Source organism: Borostomias antarcticus, assembly GCF_949987555.1.
Source record: "Borostomias antarcticus genome assembly, chromosome: 17".
Lineage (NCBI taxonomy): Eukaryota > Metazoa > Chordata > Actinopteri > Stomiiformes > Stomiidae > Borostomias > Borostomias antarcticus.
In genome coordinates this window covers 14,675,174-14,690,873 of record NC_140250.1, presented here as the reverse complement: position 1 = coordinate 14,690,873, position 15,700 = coordinate 14,675,174, and the positions used below count along the sequence as shown (strand labels likewise).

At 41.8% G+C, this 15,700-nt stretch overlaps 2 protein-coding genes across 2 annotated transcripts in view; one reads left to right on the top strand and one right to left on the bottom strand.

The window, feature by feature from the left end:
* Positions 1–15,700, bottom strand: part of LOC311320209 (histone H3.2) — a gene marked incomplete at its 3' end in the record, with an annotated part of 298,720 nt that overhangs the window by 216,846 nt on the left and 66,174 nt on the right. The window lies entirely within an intron of this gene.
* shox (shox homeobox) lies at positions 6,368–14,931 on the top strand (the record flags this gene model as incomplete). The annotated part of the gene is made up of 6 exons (XM_084451782.1): positions 6,368–6,617; positions 8,461–8,669; positions 11,467–11,524; positions 11,862–11,950; positions 14,290–14,502; positions 14,842–14,931. The coding sequence occupies 6 exons, from the start codon at positions 6,368–6,370 to the stop codon at positions 14,929–14,931; spliced, it is 909 nt and encodes a 302-aa protein (XP_084307908.1).

Sequence of the window (15,700 nt, the reverse complement as noted above, 5' to 3'; positions counted from 1 at the left end):
GAGAGATCCCATCAACCTGCTCCTGTAACTGGTCATCAACAGAGAGAGAGAGAGAGAGAGAGAGAGAGAGAGAGAGAGAGAGAGAGAGAGAGAGAGAGAGAGAGGGAGAGGGAGAGAGAGAGAGATAGAGAGAGAGAGATAGAGAGAGAAAGAGAGAGAGAGAGAGAGAGAGGGAGAGAGAGAGAGAGAGAGAGAGAGAGAGAGAGAGAGAGAGAGAGAGACCACAGACAGAGCCCAGACAGTACAGATAGAGAGTGCTGTTTGGTATGTTAAGTATTGTCAGTGGATTAAAGTGTTTTCCCTGTAAATATGATCTGTATTTAAGGGTATAATGTCAATTTCAGCCGGAGACCCGCGTGCCCTGTGGGTAGGAGAAGACAAGGGGAAAAATAACAAGCCAAAAAGGAGACCATCATATTCCCTGAACGGATCCCAGAGCTTTGTGTACTAATGTTCATCCAAATCTGGTATTTTGCCACGTTGGATTCTTGTTTGCCCTAAAACCATGATTTAGATGGCAAACAATAGGCTACTTTGAACACAGAGCATTCTGGGTCTCATTAGACCAGTAAGGGCACTGCTATAGCGCTGGCAGAAGGCCTGGATGAGACGAAGGCCCCAAACACAGAAGACACACGCGCGCACACACACACACACACACACACACACACACATACACACACACACACACACATACACACACACACACACACACGTGGAGTGGAATCTCCAAACCCTGGACTGGCTGCAGATATTTTCTAAAAACAAACAGGTTCTACCATTAACATGAATGGAGGTTAAGGTCAAAGATTCCTAGAATGAGCAGAAGAACTGAACTTTTGGGTCTATTCAGTGAAACGCTGTCAAGCAAGCGGTGTCAAGCAACAGATGCTGTACAAGAGTGGACATTCCTTCAAAGCTCCATAAAATAAAAACAAGAATAAAACCTTGGACTTGATTGACCCATCTATCTGGGAGAGAGAGGGCTGGTTTTATTGCAGGTCAGAGTCGTTTCCCTCCCCCTGCATGATGTCATGTGAGGATGAATGAGGAGCGATGGCTCCGGAGGCAGCTTCATGGTTATGGAGATGATGTCAGGAGCAGAGCAGAGTCGGGCGGCGACGTTATAGAAGAGCGCAGTCAGAGTGTTTGAAGTAGAAATGGTAAATAGGAGGCTAACTGACCCCTCTGGGCCAAATCTAATATCTAGGAAATCTGATCTGCCATATATCACCATTTGACTAAATTATGGGGCACGAGAACAAAAGATGCAAACTTACACACCTATGTGTGAAGAGAAGCATACATATACGCTGCATTCTCTCTGCTTGATGTGCTGAAAAAGCAATCGCCAAGTGTTTTCACTAAAGCTTGGATCGTTTCCTCCAAAACGATCATGTTAAAGATAAATTTCTTACATGTAAACTTCACTACATCTCAGTATAACAGATCCAGTCGACATCTTAGATTGGTTATTAGAAGCTGTTATCCCTCCACCAGAGCAGGGTTAGTCAGGCACAGCAAGTGTGTTGGTCAGAGCTGGACCTCTGGCCCCCACAACCAGGCCTGGACACTCCCTCCCCTGCCCTCCCTAACTCTAAACCTGCCCTCTCCCCAGCCCCAGCCCCAGGCGCAGACCTCCAGCCCGGTATCGGCTTTCCCCAGCTCCGGACTCCCTTCCACTTCACCCCTAGCTTCTCCGGGTCCTGCTAGAGCCAGGGGGTACTACTGTACCCCCCTCCAAACTTCCCAGCCTCCCACACTCGTAGGAAAGGCTCCCAAGCAGAGGACTAAACATTCACAGACAGACAGAACAGATTAAGCCCCATGCTTACATTCACTGAGACACATACCATCGTTACTGTGATATAACCCCTTAACCTAGGTTCATGTTGGGCGGACTGTAGACACACAAGATTGGTTTGCACTTCCTAAACCCCACAAGGATAACCCAACTCCAGGAAACCGCCCTGTGGGAAAGCTACAATCTGATAGGAGATCAGCCAACGTCATCGTACTCTGTAATCCACACATCCCAGCTCTCATACTCTCTGGACCAGGAAGCACAACCTCAGCAGAACCTGCTGATTGGCTAGAACCAGAGCCCTTTATGATACAGCGAGAAGTTTTATCAGCACTACTGTACATTAGCACTAGCCTACATGAATGCTCAGACATTGACGTCAACATTCAGGATTGAGTGCAACATCTTCACCAGTCTATTACCCAGATGTTTTACAGTCTGGAGCAACTATTTCCAAAGCTCCCAAATTATCTCTAATAGCACCTGCTGCTATTTAAGATGATCATAATGTGAACATATTCTTAAGTACACATTTCATAAAATCAACCCCAAATCTCACCAAGTACTTTTCAAAATACTTTACTCATAATTATTATATTGATATAAACTAGAGAAAACATACTTTCTGTATTTCGAAAATGTAAAACATGAATGGTTGACAGGGGAATTAACATGAATGGTTGACAGGGGAATTATCAGAAGGAGAGTGTGATGTCAACTATTATCATGCCTTGCTGCTGGCCATCCTCTGGTGGAAATGACCGAAACTTAGCTTTGTTACTATCTTTTTTTGAGGCGCTCAAGTGATTATTTACAATTGAGGCCTATAGACGAACAACCATAAATGTCCGTTTTGATTTTTTGGTCCATAGCAAGGGTTAATTCTGGATGAGACATAAAACAACTATGCCTATGTGTTTACGTGAGGCGCAATAAATCGTTTTTATTTTATTTTATTATATCTCTGTGTCTGCACCCTTGAGAATTTATACCGGAGATGTGCTGGTGGGAAATACAAACCAAGTGCAAAGTATGCCTGGTGTCGCTGAAATGTGTCCACAGTGTAGGCTATCATATGGAGGCAACGGCCAACATGACAATTAGCTTAATAGTTAATGCAATTATTGCTAAGAGCACGTAGACCAATTGTATATTAATGTTGTAATGAAATCCCTCCACGTCAGGGAGAGCGTGTCGAACCTTGCAAGAAAATTCGGTTTCAGTAATCATCAAAAAGGCTGCACGTTGTTGAATAATATAAACATTCATTTAAATATGTAATGCTCCTCTCTAACGCAGATTTTTATGAATACGTTATTGGTTTATTATAGGGCAATAGGTCTCAAAGCAGATACCATACTAGGCCTACTATTAGCCTACTACTACTACTACTACTACTACTACTACTACTACTACTACTAGTACTACTACTACTACTACTACTACTACTACTATTACTACTACTATTAGGTCTCCTGCTACTACTACTAGGTTACTATTAATACTGGGCTACCATATTATTATTATTATTATTATTATTATTATTATTATTATTATTATTATAAGTAGTAGTAGGCCTAGTAGTAGTAGTAGTAGCAGTAGTAGTAGTAGTAGTAGTAGTAGGCTAGTAAAAGTTATATTATTATTAGGCCTATTATAATTATTATGGTTCTTGATATTGTTGTTGTTGTTATTATTCTTATTATAATTATCATTGCTGTTGTTGTTATTATTATTATTATTATTATTATTAGTAGTAGTAGTAGTAGTAGTAGTAATAGTAATAGCCTAGTAGTAGTAGTAGTAGTAGTAGTAGTAGTAGTAGTAGTAGTAGTAGTAGTAGCCTAGTAAATGTTCCTAGTCGTATGCTATCAATAAGTAAATACAAATCATACAATATGCGTCCAAATAAAAGAAGGTCATTAAAAAGTAAAATAAAAAGAATAAGAATTTAACCATCAAACGAGCAGAACTCCAGTGGTGGGTAACAGAATACTGGCGCGCGACTGCCCCTTTCACGCTGCCACCCTGCTCGAATGAAATAGCCTACCCTCTCCCTCAGGGAAGAACTGCGAAGCGGCGTGTGGAAAGGAGGGGCACCGGAATAGTTGGCAATATACAGAGAGTGCGAAATATGATTCGTGGCCCTTTAAGGATGTTTCGCCACTAAACTATAGCGACACCAGCGCTTCTGCGTCAAGAACATCGCTCTTCGACGCTTGCTTGTGTACCTCGATACCCTCGAGGCTATTGTTGATTGGGCACCGCATTTTACTCTACGTCAATGGGATAACGCTCAGTAGACTAATTGTCAGACGTTTAGAAAAAAAGCAACACTTTGAATTTGCACAATTAAGATCAAGCCGATGGAGAAAACCCCTGATTTCGAATGCAAGTCAGATAGAAAGGTCCACAAATATTTTATAGTAGGCTCTGTAACATTGCTGATCCTGAAATAGACTCTAGCTTATTAGACACTTTCAATTCCATTAAGGCATAGACTACTATCCATCTATCAAAAAATAGGCCTTTTAGGTCATTACGTCTACTATAACTTTTAATTAATCTTGAATAGTTCATCTTAACATGTAAAGCAATGTGATTGGATATGCAGGCCTAAATCGTGCCATAGTAGGCTCTCATTTATTTTCTCTTAAACTCTAGATACAGACTGTTGCAGATACGTATTATTAAATAATATGTTCAACAATTAGTCGGTATTGTTGCAGAATAAATGTGGCAAAGGCAACCAAACATAAAAGGATACAGTAGCCTACAATAGGCTATAGGAGGGAGGGCTTCGTGCGGGGTTCAGAATTCGCTGTGCGTAAAAGTTGGCGTTAAACCGAGATGGATATGTTTCGTTATTGACCACACACGTGTCTCTCTTTGAAAGACACATTTACAAGGATACTTATTATCGAGGCGCGCGATTTGGAACACAGATTGGGGACGAATAGGACAAATAGGATTTGCGTCCATTAACAACAAAAGGCGCAGCTTGTGGCACGAGGGAGACCTCAGCCCGCGCATCGGTTGAAGTGATCTGAAGCGAGTTTGTGATAAATGGGGAGATATCAAAACACGTCATTAGAAAGAGCAAGGCTTTACTGAGCGCTGTCACACTGCCGGGGCGCTCAGGGTAGCATGCCCAGGGGACAGCTTCTCTTGGCCCTTTGTGTTGCTCTGCCGGACCGATCCACGCGTTAGATAATGTTAAACCATTAGGCTATACTCTGCTTACATTTCCATGAAAAGCCCCTATAAACCAGGGAAGCATTTTCCAGGGATGATTGTATTGATTTTGAATCCATTTTGATCTGAAATCAGATAGGCTATAGTTTAACATTTAGCACCCCCAAAGGGCTCTGAATTATATGAGATATCTGAAATATTATTGTCAGATTACAACAGATTATCCTATAACATAATATTGTAGATCGACTGCGCCTTGTTGAATCAGTCTTTAATGGTTGATTTAATATTTAAGCAATAATAGCCCATAACACAACAGTATAACATTATTCTACTATCAGCAATTATTCTGTGTTTAGGGCTATTTACACAAATGACGTATAGCTAAATAAACGCATGGGAGGTGACAATATTTGCCCGATGGAATCAAATAATGTAACATGAAAGATATAGCAAACAGAAGCGTAGGCTATTCCCCTGCTGTTCAAGATATTCATTGGTTACACAATATGTGCACAATATTTATATACAGTGATTGACAAAATATGGGTCTATACTTGTTATAATCAACATTATTTACAAATAGCATAGGTAATGCAAAATATTTTTTTAAATCTATATAGCCTATGCATGTCTTAATTGGAAAATTGGAGTGTGAGTCAAAATCTCCAATAAAGACCCCTTCCAATTAAAATCGTGTTGTGATCATTGGTTTGTTATGTAGGCTAGTCTAGACTGAGCATTGGCAACACTTACAAAAATAATAAACTGTCAGGCCTATCCTTTATGATAACAATTCCCCCCTGAATTTTAGACTCTTAACAGTGTAGCCTAATATCACTGAATGACTCATGCGATGTCTGGCTCCATGCGATCCACTTGTTTTATAGCCTATGGTTCACCTGATAAATGCTTTTAATTTCCACTTGTCAACTTAAACAAATCGAAACAACAGGGGCAAATACAGGCGTGTTCATATCTCATAATAACGTTAATGAAATTATCTCAGAATTAATTAAACATCTCGCACACATTTCAGCGTAAGGCACCGTAGGCACTTTAATGACCCGTAATTCAATTAACCACTTCCATTGCAACATTGATTTCTGTAAAAGCTGCTGAAAGTTGAATTCAGAAAAGTCGAGCTGCCCGTAATTGCTCAAGACACGGAGATGGGGGCTGGGCTGAGGTGGCCGTGTATAAATAGTGTGCTCTCAAATACTTACTCATAACAGCTAGAGTGATCTCACCTCCTCTCCACCCCTTCTATCGCTGCAATCACGACCGAACGCGAAGAGCAGTAGGCTACAGCATATAGAACTGTATAGCATTTATAGTGGATTTCCGTTATCAGGACCACTAACCGCCATGGAAGAACTTACGGCGTTCGTTTCGAAATCGTTCGACCAGAAAACCAAGGAGAGCAGTAAGGAGAGTATCACGTACAGGGAAGTTTTGGAGAGTGGCTTGGCGCGGGCAAGGGAGCTCGGGAGCTCGGAGACCAACCTACAGGACATAACGGAAAGCAGCAACCACTGTCCTGTACATCTATTCAAGGAACACGTAGAACTAGAAAAGGAAAAACTGAAGGACTTTAACGTTTCAAGGGCTTCAGAAGGTAGGTTTTAATTCATGCCTCTCGCGTGGTGTCGACGTGCATGTCCGGGATTCCATACAGAGCCTAACTAAGCCATGATTATTTTTTTTTGCTAGTCGACAAAGATTTTGTCATTTCCAAAATGTTTAGCAAAAAAAGACCTTAAACAAAAACCAAAATATTTGCACTGATTTTATTATATCGTTGTTATTGGGATGTTTCAGTGTTGGTCATACAAAATATATCATACGCGTGTTTGGGACAAACGCATTCTATTGTCATGACGCCAATAAGACATTGCTTAGCAGCTGTTGATCACAGTTGGCCATTTCATAACAATATCGATGAATAAACTTGCAGTCTGAGATTCAAAATGGCAATGGCCTCATTCAATCAATAACTTACAAGCCTAATTAATAGGATATATTGTGATACTTTAATACAGTAGCTTATCCACCACCTTCTCCCAGACAGACATGGGCAACCCAGATAACAGACATTTTCCATCTATTTTAGTTGCTAACATTCAATTTCGACACCGAATACATTTGCTTTAAACCACATCTGCATGCCCATAATTTTCATTAAATCTTCTGACAGAAATAGGCGGCCCTATAGCCTATAGGCTACAGAAATGTTATGGAATATACAAATAATGGTAGCAGCCTATAGACTATAGCCTATAGCCTATATCGTTCCGTCCACTGTGCGCATAGGCCTATACGTGTAGCTTAGGCTATCCATAGGCTATATCAGATGGAATGTTATTATTTATAAAGACACCATATAGGCTAGGCCTGCTGTGCATAGTTATGTTAAGACAAAAAAGGCTAATAGTGTAATAGGCTAATATTTAACATTGTGTTGTTTGTATGTGTTTGTAGGCTATGTGTAGCCAACATTTGTGTGTCTGTTAATGGACCATGAGTCTTTTCAATAAAGTTGATTGATTGAATAACAGTGACCTTTATTCTTTATCAGTGGTAAAATGGTTATCCCTAAACATGGGTTACTAGTCTTAGATTAGTCTAATGTCTCTCAGCTTTCTGAGTGTTTTTAGCACATGGAACATTTTAATTTTTTTTCAAGTGTTTTTGAGAAGCAGGCTCTGTAAATTCTGTTTTTAAACCACAATGGCGGATAATCACAACTTTGGTAGGCTATGTCTGGTTTCTGAATTTCTCAACTAAAATGATTAGCCTACAATAATAACATTACACGTTGAAACTTGGTGTGTATTTATAACTAGCATATTTTTTCTGTCATTATACTCTTTCTGATCGTCTGAGCTGGATGCATTTATCATGCAAAAAAGTGAGGTTCCGTGCTCATTTTCATGACAATGTGATTGCTTGTCGTTATATTGTTATTTGTAATATTTTGGCTATTGATCTTCAGTCAACAGGCCCGTCACGTGTTTCGACCAACAGGCCTTTATTACAACCAAACATGTGGATTGCAGACAATCTCACTTTTCTATTTTGCGGAAATCACGTGTCAATTTAAACAACTATAAGTCTATATGTTTAATTCATATTCATATGTATCAGACCCACATCTACAGAAACATAGACTGGGCACATGTGTATGTGTTTGTGCATATGGTAGTAAGTTTGTAGACTCTGTGTGTGTGTGTGTGTGTGTGTGTGTGTGTGTGTGTGTGTGTGTGTGTGTGTGTGTATGTGTGTGTGTGTGTGTGTGTGTCTCTCTCTCTCTCTGTATTTGTATTTGTGCGGGATTGCCTGTGTGTGTGTGTGTGTGTGCGTGCGTGCGTGTGTGTGTATTATGATGGGTGTTAATGCATAATAAAAGTAGGCTCCAAGTGTGAATTTGTCTAGAAGTAAACATGGTTTGTATAACGCAGGAATCTACGAGTGTAAGGAGAAGAAAGAGGACGTGAAGTCGGAGGACGAGGACGCGCAGAGCAAGCTGAAGCAGAGGAGGAGCAGGACCAACTTCACCCTGGAACAGCTCAACGAGCTCGAGCGGCTCTTCGACGAGACACACTACCCCGACGCCTTCATGCGCGAGGAGCTGAGCCAGCGGCTGGGCCTGTCTGAGGCACGAGTGCAGGTGAGCACCGGTTTCCACACATCAGGATAGAGGTCGACAAAATCCCTGATTATCGGTTAAATGTAATACATAGCTTCGGCATCGATAGTTTCCAAAACGCCATTATGTAACGAACTGAGGGTGCTAAATTATCCCCGGTGTTTTATGGGCTGTGTATGGTGGGCCTACCGATAGTATGCGCGTTTTTGTGGCCTAGTTGTGCTATGCTCTGATGTGTCTGCAGACGTGTTGGGTTGTCTTTCGTGATGCAATCGGACAAACATAATGCAATATGTACAACACATAAACTATTATAGGAGTAATGACAACACCGCTGTGTTTGAAGACTGGATACAGACCCCGGTGAAATTCAATCATAATTTATAAGGATCAAATAATTATGGCATTCTGCTCATAGTTAAATGATTAGACTCATACTGACAACAGACTACTATGATAGGTTGTACAATTAGGCTACTGCTATTATTACTACCACACTATTACCCTACATCTACTGCTACTGATAATAATTAGCCTGTTATTAACATTAAGCTATTATTAGCCTATAAAAAATACTAGGCTACTATAATCAGCCCTTAATAGTCAAATTGATAATTTTATTGTGTCCAAAACTGCGCACAGAAACAATATGGAATGTAACCCCCAGAAAAGGTTTGCCAGAATATATTTATTTTAAATGGCAATAAAGTGGATTTGACTTTCTCTCTCTCTCTCTCTCTCTCTCTCCCTCTCCCTCTCTCTCTCCCTCTCTCTCTCTCTCTCTCTCTCTCTCTCTCTCTCTCGTGCACCTTAGAGAAGTTGCTTGCGCCAGTGAACGATCTTACCACATCATTAAAACTAATGAAGAGATGGAGCGGCTGCTACAGGGGACAGTCTCTTATGTCAGTCACCTCGTTTCCCCCCGCGTTTTCTCTGTAATATCTGCCATTGGGGTGATATACTGTTCCCATAAAAATGGATTAGAAATAATTCAATTCCGCCGCAACTCGGTCTGTAGGACTGCTCATGTTCAGCAGTCTAATCGAGAGAACAAGTAGGATAGCTGTGTTAGACTAGCGTGCCTCGACCAGCTTACAAAGGCGACATTTCTGAAAACGCCGCCATCTGAAGGTGGTTGTAGGCTACTCACATTTTAACATTTATGCGGTGTTCTTTTTAATCTATGCTGCTTGGTCATCAGGCAGAAACTATAATTCAGTCAATAGGCCTTTTCACGCTAGCCAATATAGGCTATGGCCACGCATCTTCACTGGGATGGAATGTGCCGTGTTGTCAAAGAGCACACTGTTGTAGACTGGCCAAGAGACATTTCGATCTCAACCACCAATCTATCGTAAGTAAATTGTCAGACATGTGGTAGATAGCGGGGTATTAACCTGCACTTACTCGTCTGAACAGAAGGCCCGCTCGGCACAGCTGTCAGGAATCTAATTGAAAGTTATGAGAGCTTGGTGAGGAGCAGGCAGTAACTCGATTAGGACTAATATCTCTGGGTTTCTGGTGCAGAGCTAAATTAAATGTCATTATTCACTGTCTCTAATAAAAATCAAAAGGAAATGAGATTAGGGTATTTGTGAAGCGTATCATTGAGTGGTCCTTAATGAAGAAATAACTGTCTGAACCAGTGTAGTTCACTTTGCTTAGCATACTGCCGCGTAATTGGAATTGATCCCGAGCTGTAAACCGTTTGATTTATTTGTAGTTTTTGTGTCAATACAGACCTCTGAGACAAGAACAGTGGTTCTCACTGCAAGTATTTCGGTATGAAGCAGAGGTGCAAATATAGCGTAATAATAATAATAATAATAATAATAATAATAATATTAATAATAATCGCCTAGGATAATAGCAATAAAAAGTATAGCAAATACAATAATAGCCTAATGACAATAACAATGATACAAAACAACAACAACAACAACAACAATACTATTATTAATGATAATAATAATAACAATAACAACAATAATAATAGTAATCGCGATGCTGTTATTATCATTATCATTATCATTATCATTATCATTATTATTATTATTATTATTATTATTATTATTATTATTATTATTGTTGTTAATAATAATAACAATAATAATAATTGTAATGAGAATAACAATATATGTGTATTATTGGTATCATTATAGCTGTTATTGTTATTGTTACTGTTATTATTGTTATTATTGTTGTTATTATTATTATCGTCATTACGTTTTCTTTTTTTTCTTCTTAACCAAACATCTTGAAAAGCTTCTTCTAGCAGTAGGCTACTGATCATCTGCTAGAAGCATATTATGTTAATAATGCATGCCTTATTGACAAACTTATTGTTGCAGTCCCATCGACACATGTTAAACGATGATCATGTTACTTAAAATGGCTGCGGTACCTTGAGTCATTAGACTGCGTCCTTTGTGGTCTGCGCACTCGCTTATTCCGCAACTGTAAATGATAATCATTGCAGGGTCGGAGGTGAGAGATAATGATATTCAAGAAGCGAAATTAGGTAGCCTATGATCATTAACACGATGATTAACACTAGACCGAACTGCCTCTGTGAACTACACGCTAAAAGACTGCATGCATTAGAAAGTGACCTTTTCACATAGACTACTGTAATTTAGGCCTACTTAAAAAAGTAGGCTAATGATTGCTGATTATACCATTAGCTAATAGAATGTTATGCTAAACACAGTGGCATCCTAATAAGGAATTATTTTTATTTTTTTCGGATGTTTCGTTAAAGTGGAAATGGAAAATGCCATCATCACGAATATCATTGTATTCTCACTGTTTTATGCAGGTTTGGTTTCAGAACAGGAGAGCAAAATGTCGAAAACAAGAAAACCAGATGCACAAAGGTACATATTTTACCATATTTATTAATACATAATCTTCATGATAAATGATACTCGTGATTGATTTTGCATTAAGAATAGGCTATTTGATTGATTTATTGTGATAATTTAGTATTTGGGATTAAGTGACGTGGCATGCATACATTTTGGTTCAGCGGTCGCACATCAACACTTCCTGCCACTTATGTTCTTGAATAAAAAAATAGCCTAACAAAATGTAAACGTCCTTTATTTATTTATGTATTTCTTTCTTTATTTTTCAACTTTTGATAAATTGTTCCAACACCCTATCTCACGCGACTGTCTCGCTGTCTGACAGACATCTCTCCGTTCTCCGCAGGTGTGATTCTGGGCACCGCCAGCCACCTGGACGCGTGCAGAGTAGCTCCGTACGTCAACATGGGAGCACTGAGAATGCCCTTCCAACAGGTAGGCCTGCGGCAATCTCTCTACTTTCATTTTATTTTAGGGAAGCTTCGTGAATTATTATGGAATGTGAGAATTTAAACGCACGATTATTAACTTTTTACCACATGTACAATACAAACACTGTAAACACAATTCAACCACCCTGTATTCCGTTCCTAATGCAGGGGTCTTCTGTTAATGTACAAAGTCATACACATTAATTTTATTTAGAATACTACCAGACAGTTTTGGGCTACAAAATTCCACACTTTTAATCAAATCAGAATGTGTGTGATACCTGTAGGTCCATAAAGCTGACAGTACAATCAACCCTTAGTGTTCCACCCTGTCTGTCTGAAGTGGAGAGTGAGTCCATGCAGCAGTATTCATGCATGGTTGGTCGTGGGTTTAGAGGGTTGACTGGGCTCACCCCCAGAACACGTTTCACCTTTGAGGAGGGGGGTAGGGGGGGTGTTGCAGTAGAGGTGAGCGAGGAGGAGGGGGGGGGTTGCAGGATGGGGGGCGGTTGCAGGAGAGGTGAGCGAGGAGGGCAGGGGAGTGGGTGTGGGTGCGGGGTTGGCTTTTGGACAGACATCTGATCCGGTGGTGTGTTTCCGGGGGGCCGGACTTCTGCGTCGTCCGGCTCGGCCTGTCTGTCCTGGCGGAGTGGCGGGCGCGAGCACATGAAAGAGACGACGACGAAAAGAGGGGCACCAGAGAGGCAGAGGATATTGGCGTTGAGCTCCACGTATTGGCTGGGCTGGGGGGCGTGAGGCCTGCATAGTGAGAGAATTCCCCCATACGGGGCTGAGATGGGAGCTGCGACGGCTACACACACACACAGACACTTTCTCCGGGAGTGGAAGTACACGAGTGTGTGTGTGTGCATTCACAAACATGCAAGCGGGACTGTACTCAGACACGCACACGTGGTACACACGTGAGATGTTCAGACACATGACACGGAAACCCCAACACCCACACACGCAGATAAATGCAACCACACGAAACACAACCCCATACACACACACACACACACACACACACACACCCACACACACACACACACACACACACACACACACACACACACACACACACACACACACACACACACACACTCACACACACACACAGACACACTCAAAGCTCCACCACCTGTTGTGCGGTAGATGGATCAGCTCATGATCGGCCCCATCTCACAGTTCAGGTGTCCTGTAGCGTAGCAGCACTGAGACCCCTCTGATGAAAGCATCTCATATGTGCTGGGCTGAAGGATCTGTGCTCATATGTGCTGGGCTGAAGGATCTGTGCTCATACATACATTTGGAACCAGATTCCACCGGGAGCAGGTCTCAGTAGCAGTGACAGGTTCTGACCCAGGCTGAGAAAATATAGCGAGAAGCTGACTGTCTGTTTATGCAGAAGCCTGAGCCTGTGGCCCAAGAGGAGGCCATGCTATTAGCATGCTAGGAGACGGGAAAGAGTGGTCAGTACCGTATGTGAGGCCCTCAGAAAAAACAAGAATATATATATATATATATATTATGTTTCTTTGGTTTATATTAATTCCCTCTTTCAGTGAAACAACTTTCATTTGAATCATTTTGCATGTGTAAGGCTATTTCGAAACAAGGCAAAGTGAAAAATTGGTTAAAACATTTAGCTCTCAGTTAAATCTCTGACCATACATTGGTTTTGATGAAGTCTTATTTGGGTTGGATGAGAAAGCATGAAACTCTCCACTTCTCCTCTCTGCTTCCTGTAGTGTTTGAAGCTCACAAGACATGGCAAGACTCTCTGTCTAAGGAAAAGAGATGCCTAATTTTCACCTACTTCTTATAAAATAATTGCCAAGAATGTGCAAACCGATATTCTATGCTCCTTAATGCTTTTTTCCCCCTTTGCTCAGGAATATGTCAGGATAAATATTTATAACTAAATATGTGAATATTTTTTCTGCAAAATTGTTTATTTATGCAATTGAATACATAAGCAGAAGAACAAGCCAGTGTATATTTCCAAGGGTAAAAGGGAGGTCTCAGTGTGAATTACACAAATCTGTTCAGGGTCCTAGAAAGACTTTGATTCTGGACTATTAAATTGGACATGGTGTCTGACTGCAATGTATGATTCATTAACTTTTAGAATAGCTGACATGAAGAAAGGCGCTCGAGCTCGGAGGGCCGCTCTTAACTATTTTCTTAGAAAACAAAATGTAAGCAACAGCTTTGAGGGGGTAAAACTTGAGGGGGGATTTAATAGTGTCAGACTGTGAAACCTAAATCCTGAGCTCTGCTCTCACACATGCACACAGCCCGAGGGGCTGGGACCTACTAACCCGTGGTTTGTGTTGGCAGGTCCAGGCCCAGCTCCAGTTGGAGGGTGTCGCTCACTCCCACCCTCACCTGCACCCTCACCTGGCGGCGCATGCCCCCTACCTGATGTTTCCGCCCCCTCCCTTCGGACTACCAATCGCGTCGCTGGCGGACTCGGCGTCTGCGGCGGCGGCCGTGGCGGCGGCTGCCAAGAGCAACAGCAAGAACTCGAGCATCGCCGACCTGCGACTCAAGGCAAGAAAACACGCCGAGGCTCTGGGACTCTGACCCCACAGGGCCGCCCCTCCGCTCGCCCGACGCCCATAATCGCTTCTCACACAAGACTGTGCCTGTGAAACGGCCATGACACTCAAAGATAAAACTAAACTAAACAAAAAAACACTGAGGGAATGAAAGAGAGAAACAGAGAGAGAGAGAGAGAGAGAGAGAGAGAGAAAGGGGGGAACAGGAGGAGGATGAAAAAAAAGGAGAGAGAGTGAGAAAATTGTCACAAAACCAGCTGCCAAAACAAGCCACTTGTAGAGAACGGTAATTAAATACCAATGAAATCACCTTTTACTTTTCGCCCAACAGGCAGGACTTCTGCGGGGCCAGTGGCTCAGTCCACTCCAGGCACAGATCACAGCCCCAGGACCGTACAAACACATGTGGATGTCTGTCTGAGGGCGAGGCCAGGCCCGGCCAGGCCAGGCCAGACCAGGCCCAGTGAGACCGGAAGAGGCTTTAACAAAGCTAACTGGCTAAGCAGGCGGCAGGGCCAGACCTAGATGCTGCCCTGTTGACATTGCAGACTTGACTGTGGAAAAAGACACAGACAACCACCATGGCATCGGAACTGCTAAGACATTTACACACACAAAAAATAAAAAATAAATGAAAAAGAAAAAAGAAACAGACACTGTTTGCCTCCACACTGTGTGTCCTGCCGCTGGCCAGTGCATGAGTTCTATTGGAGGATAGTAGACCTGTAAGGGGCCGGCCTCAGCTCTGTCAGACGCAACTGTTGTATCACTGCCATCCAACCCCGCCTACTATATCCTCATCTCCTGGGTCAAAGGTCACTGCCCTCCATTAGGGTTCGATTTCCTCATGCTGTGGACCGAAAGAAAGGAGCAAAAATACCCTCTTTTTCGGAGGAGGGGACGTGTCAGTCTGTCGCTGGGCATGTGTCAGAAATACTTTTTTTTTTTTGCTTTTCTCCTCACATTGTGCTCTCTCTTTCTTACTCTCTTTCTTTCTCCTTTCTTTCTGTTTATTGTGCTATTTCTTGGGAATAGAAGTGAAAAGAGCCTTTGCACTTCAGGTCTTGTACGTGAGTGTTTTGAAACGCCACTGCAAGCAGATACTACTTTACTAAATGAGGGGGGATTTGATATCATGTCATCAGGAGGAAACGTTCATGAGATGTTTTGTGGATAAAGGGTATAACTGC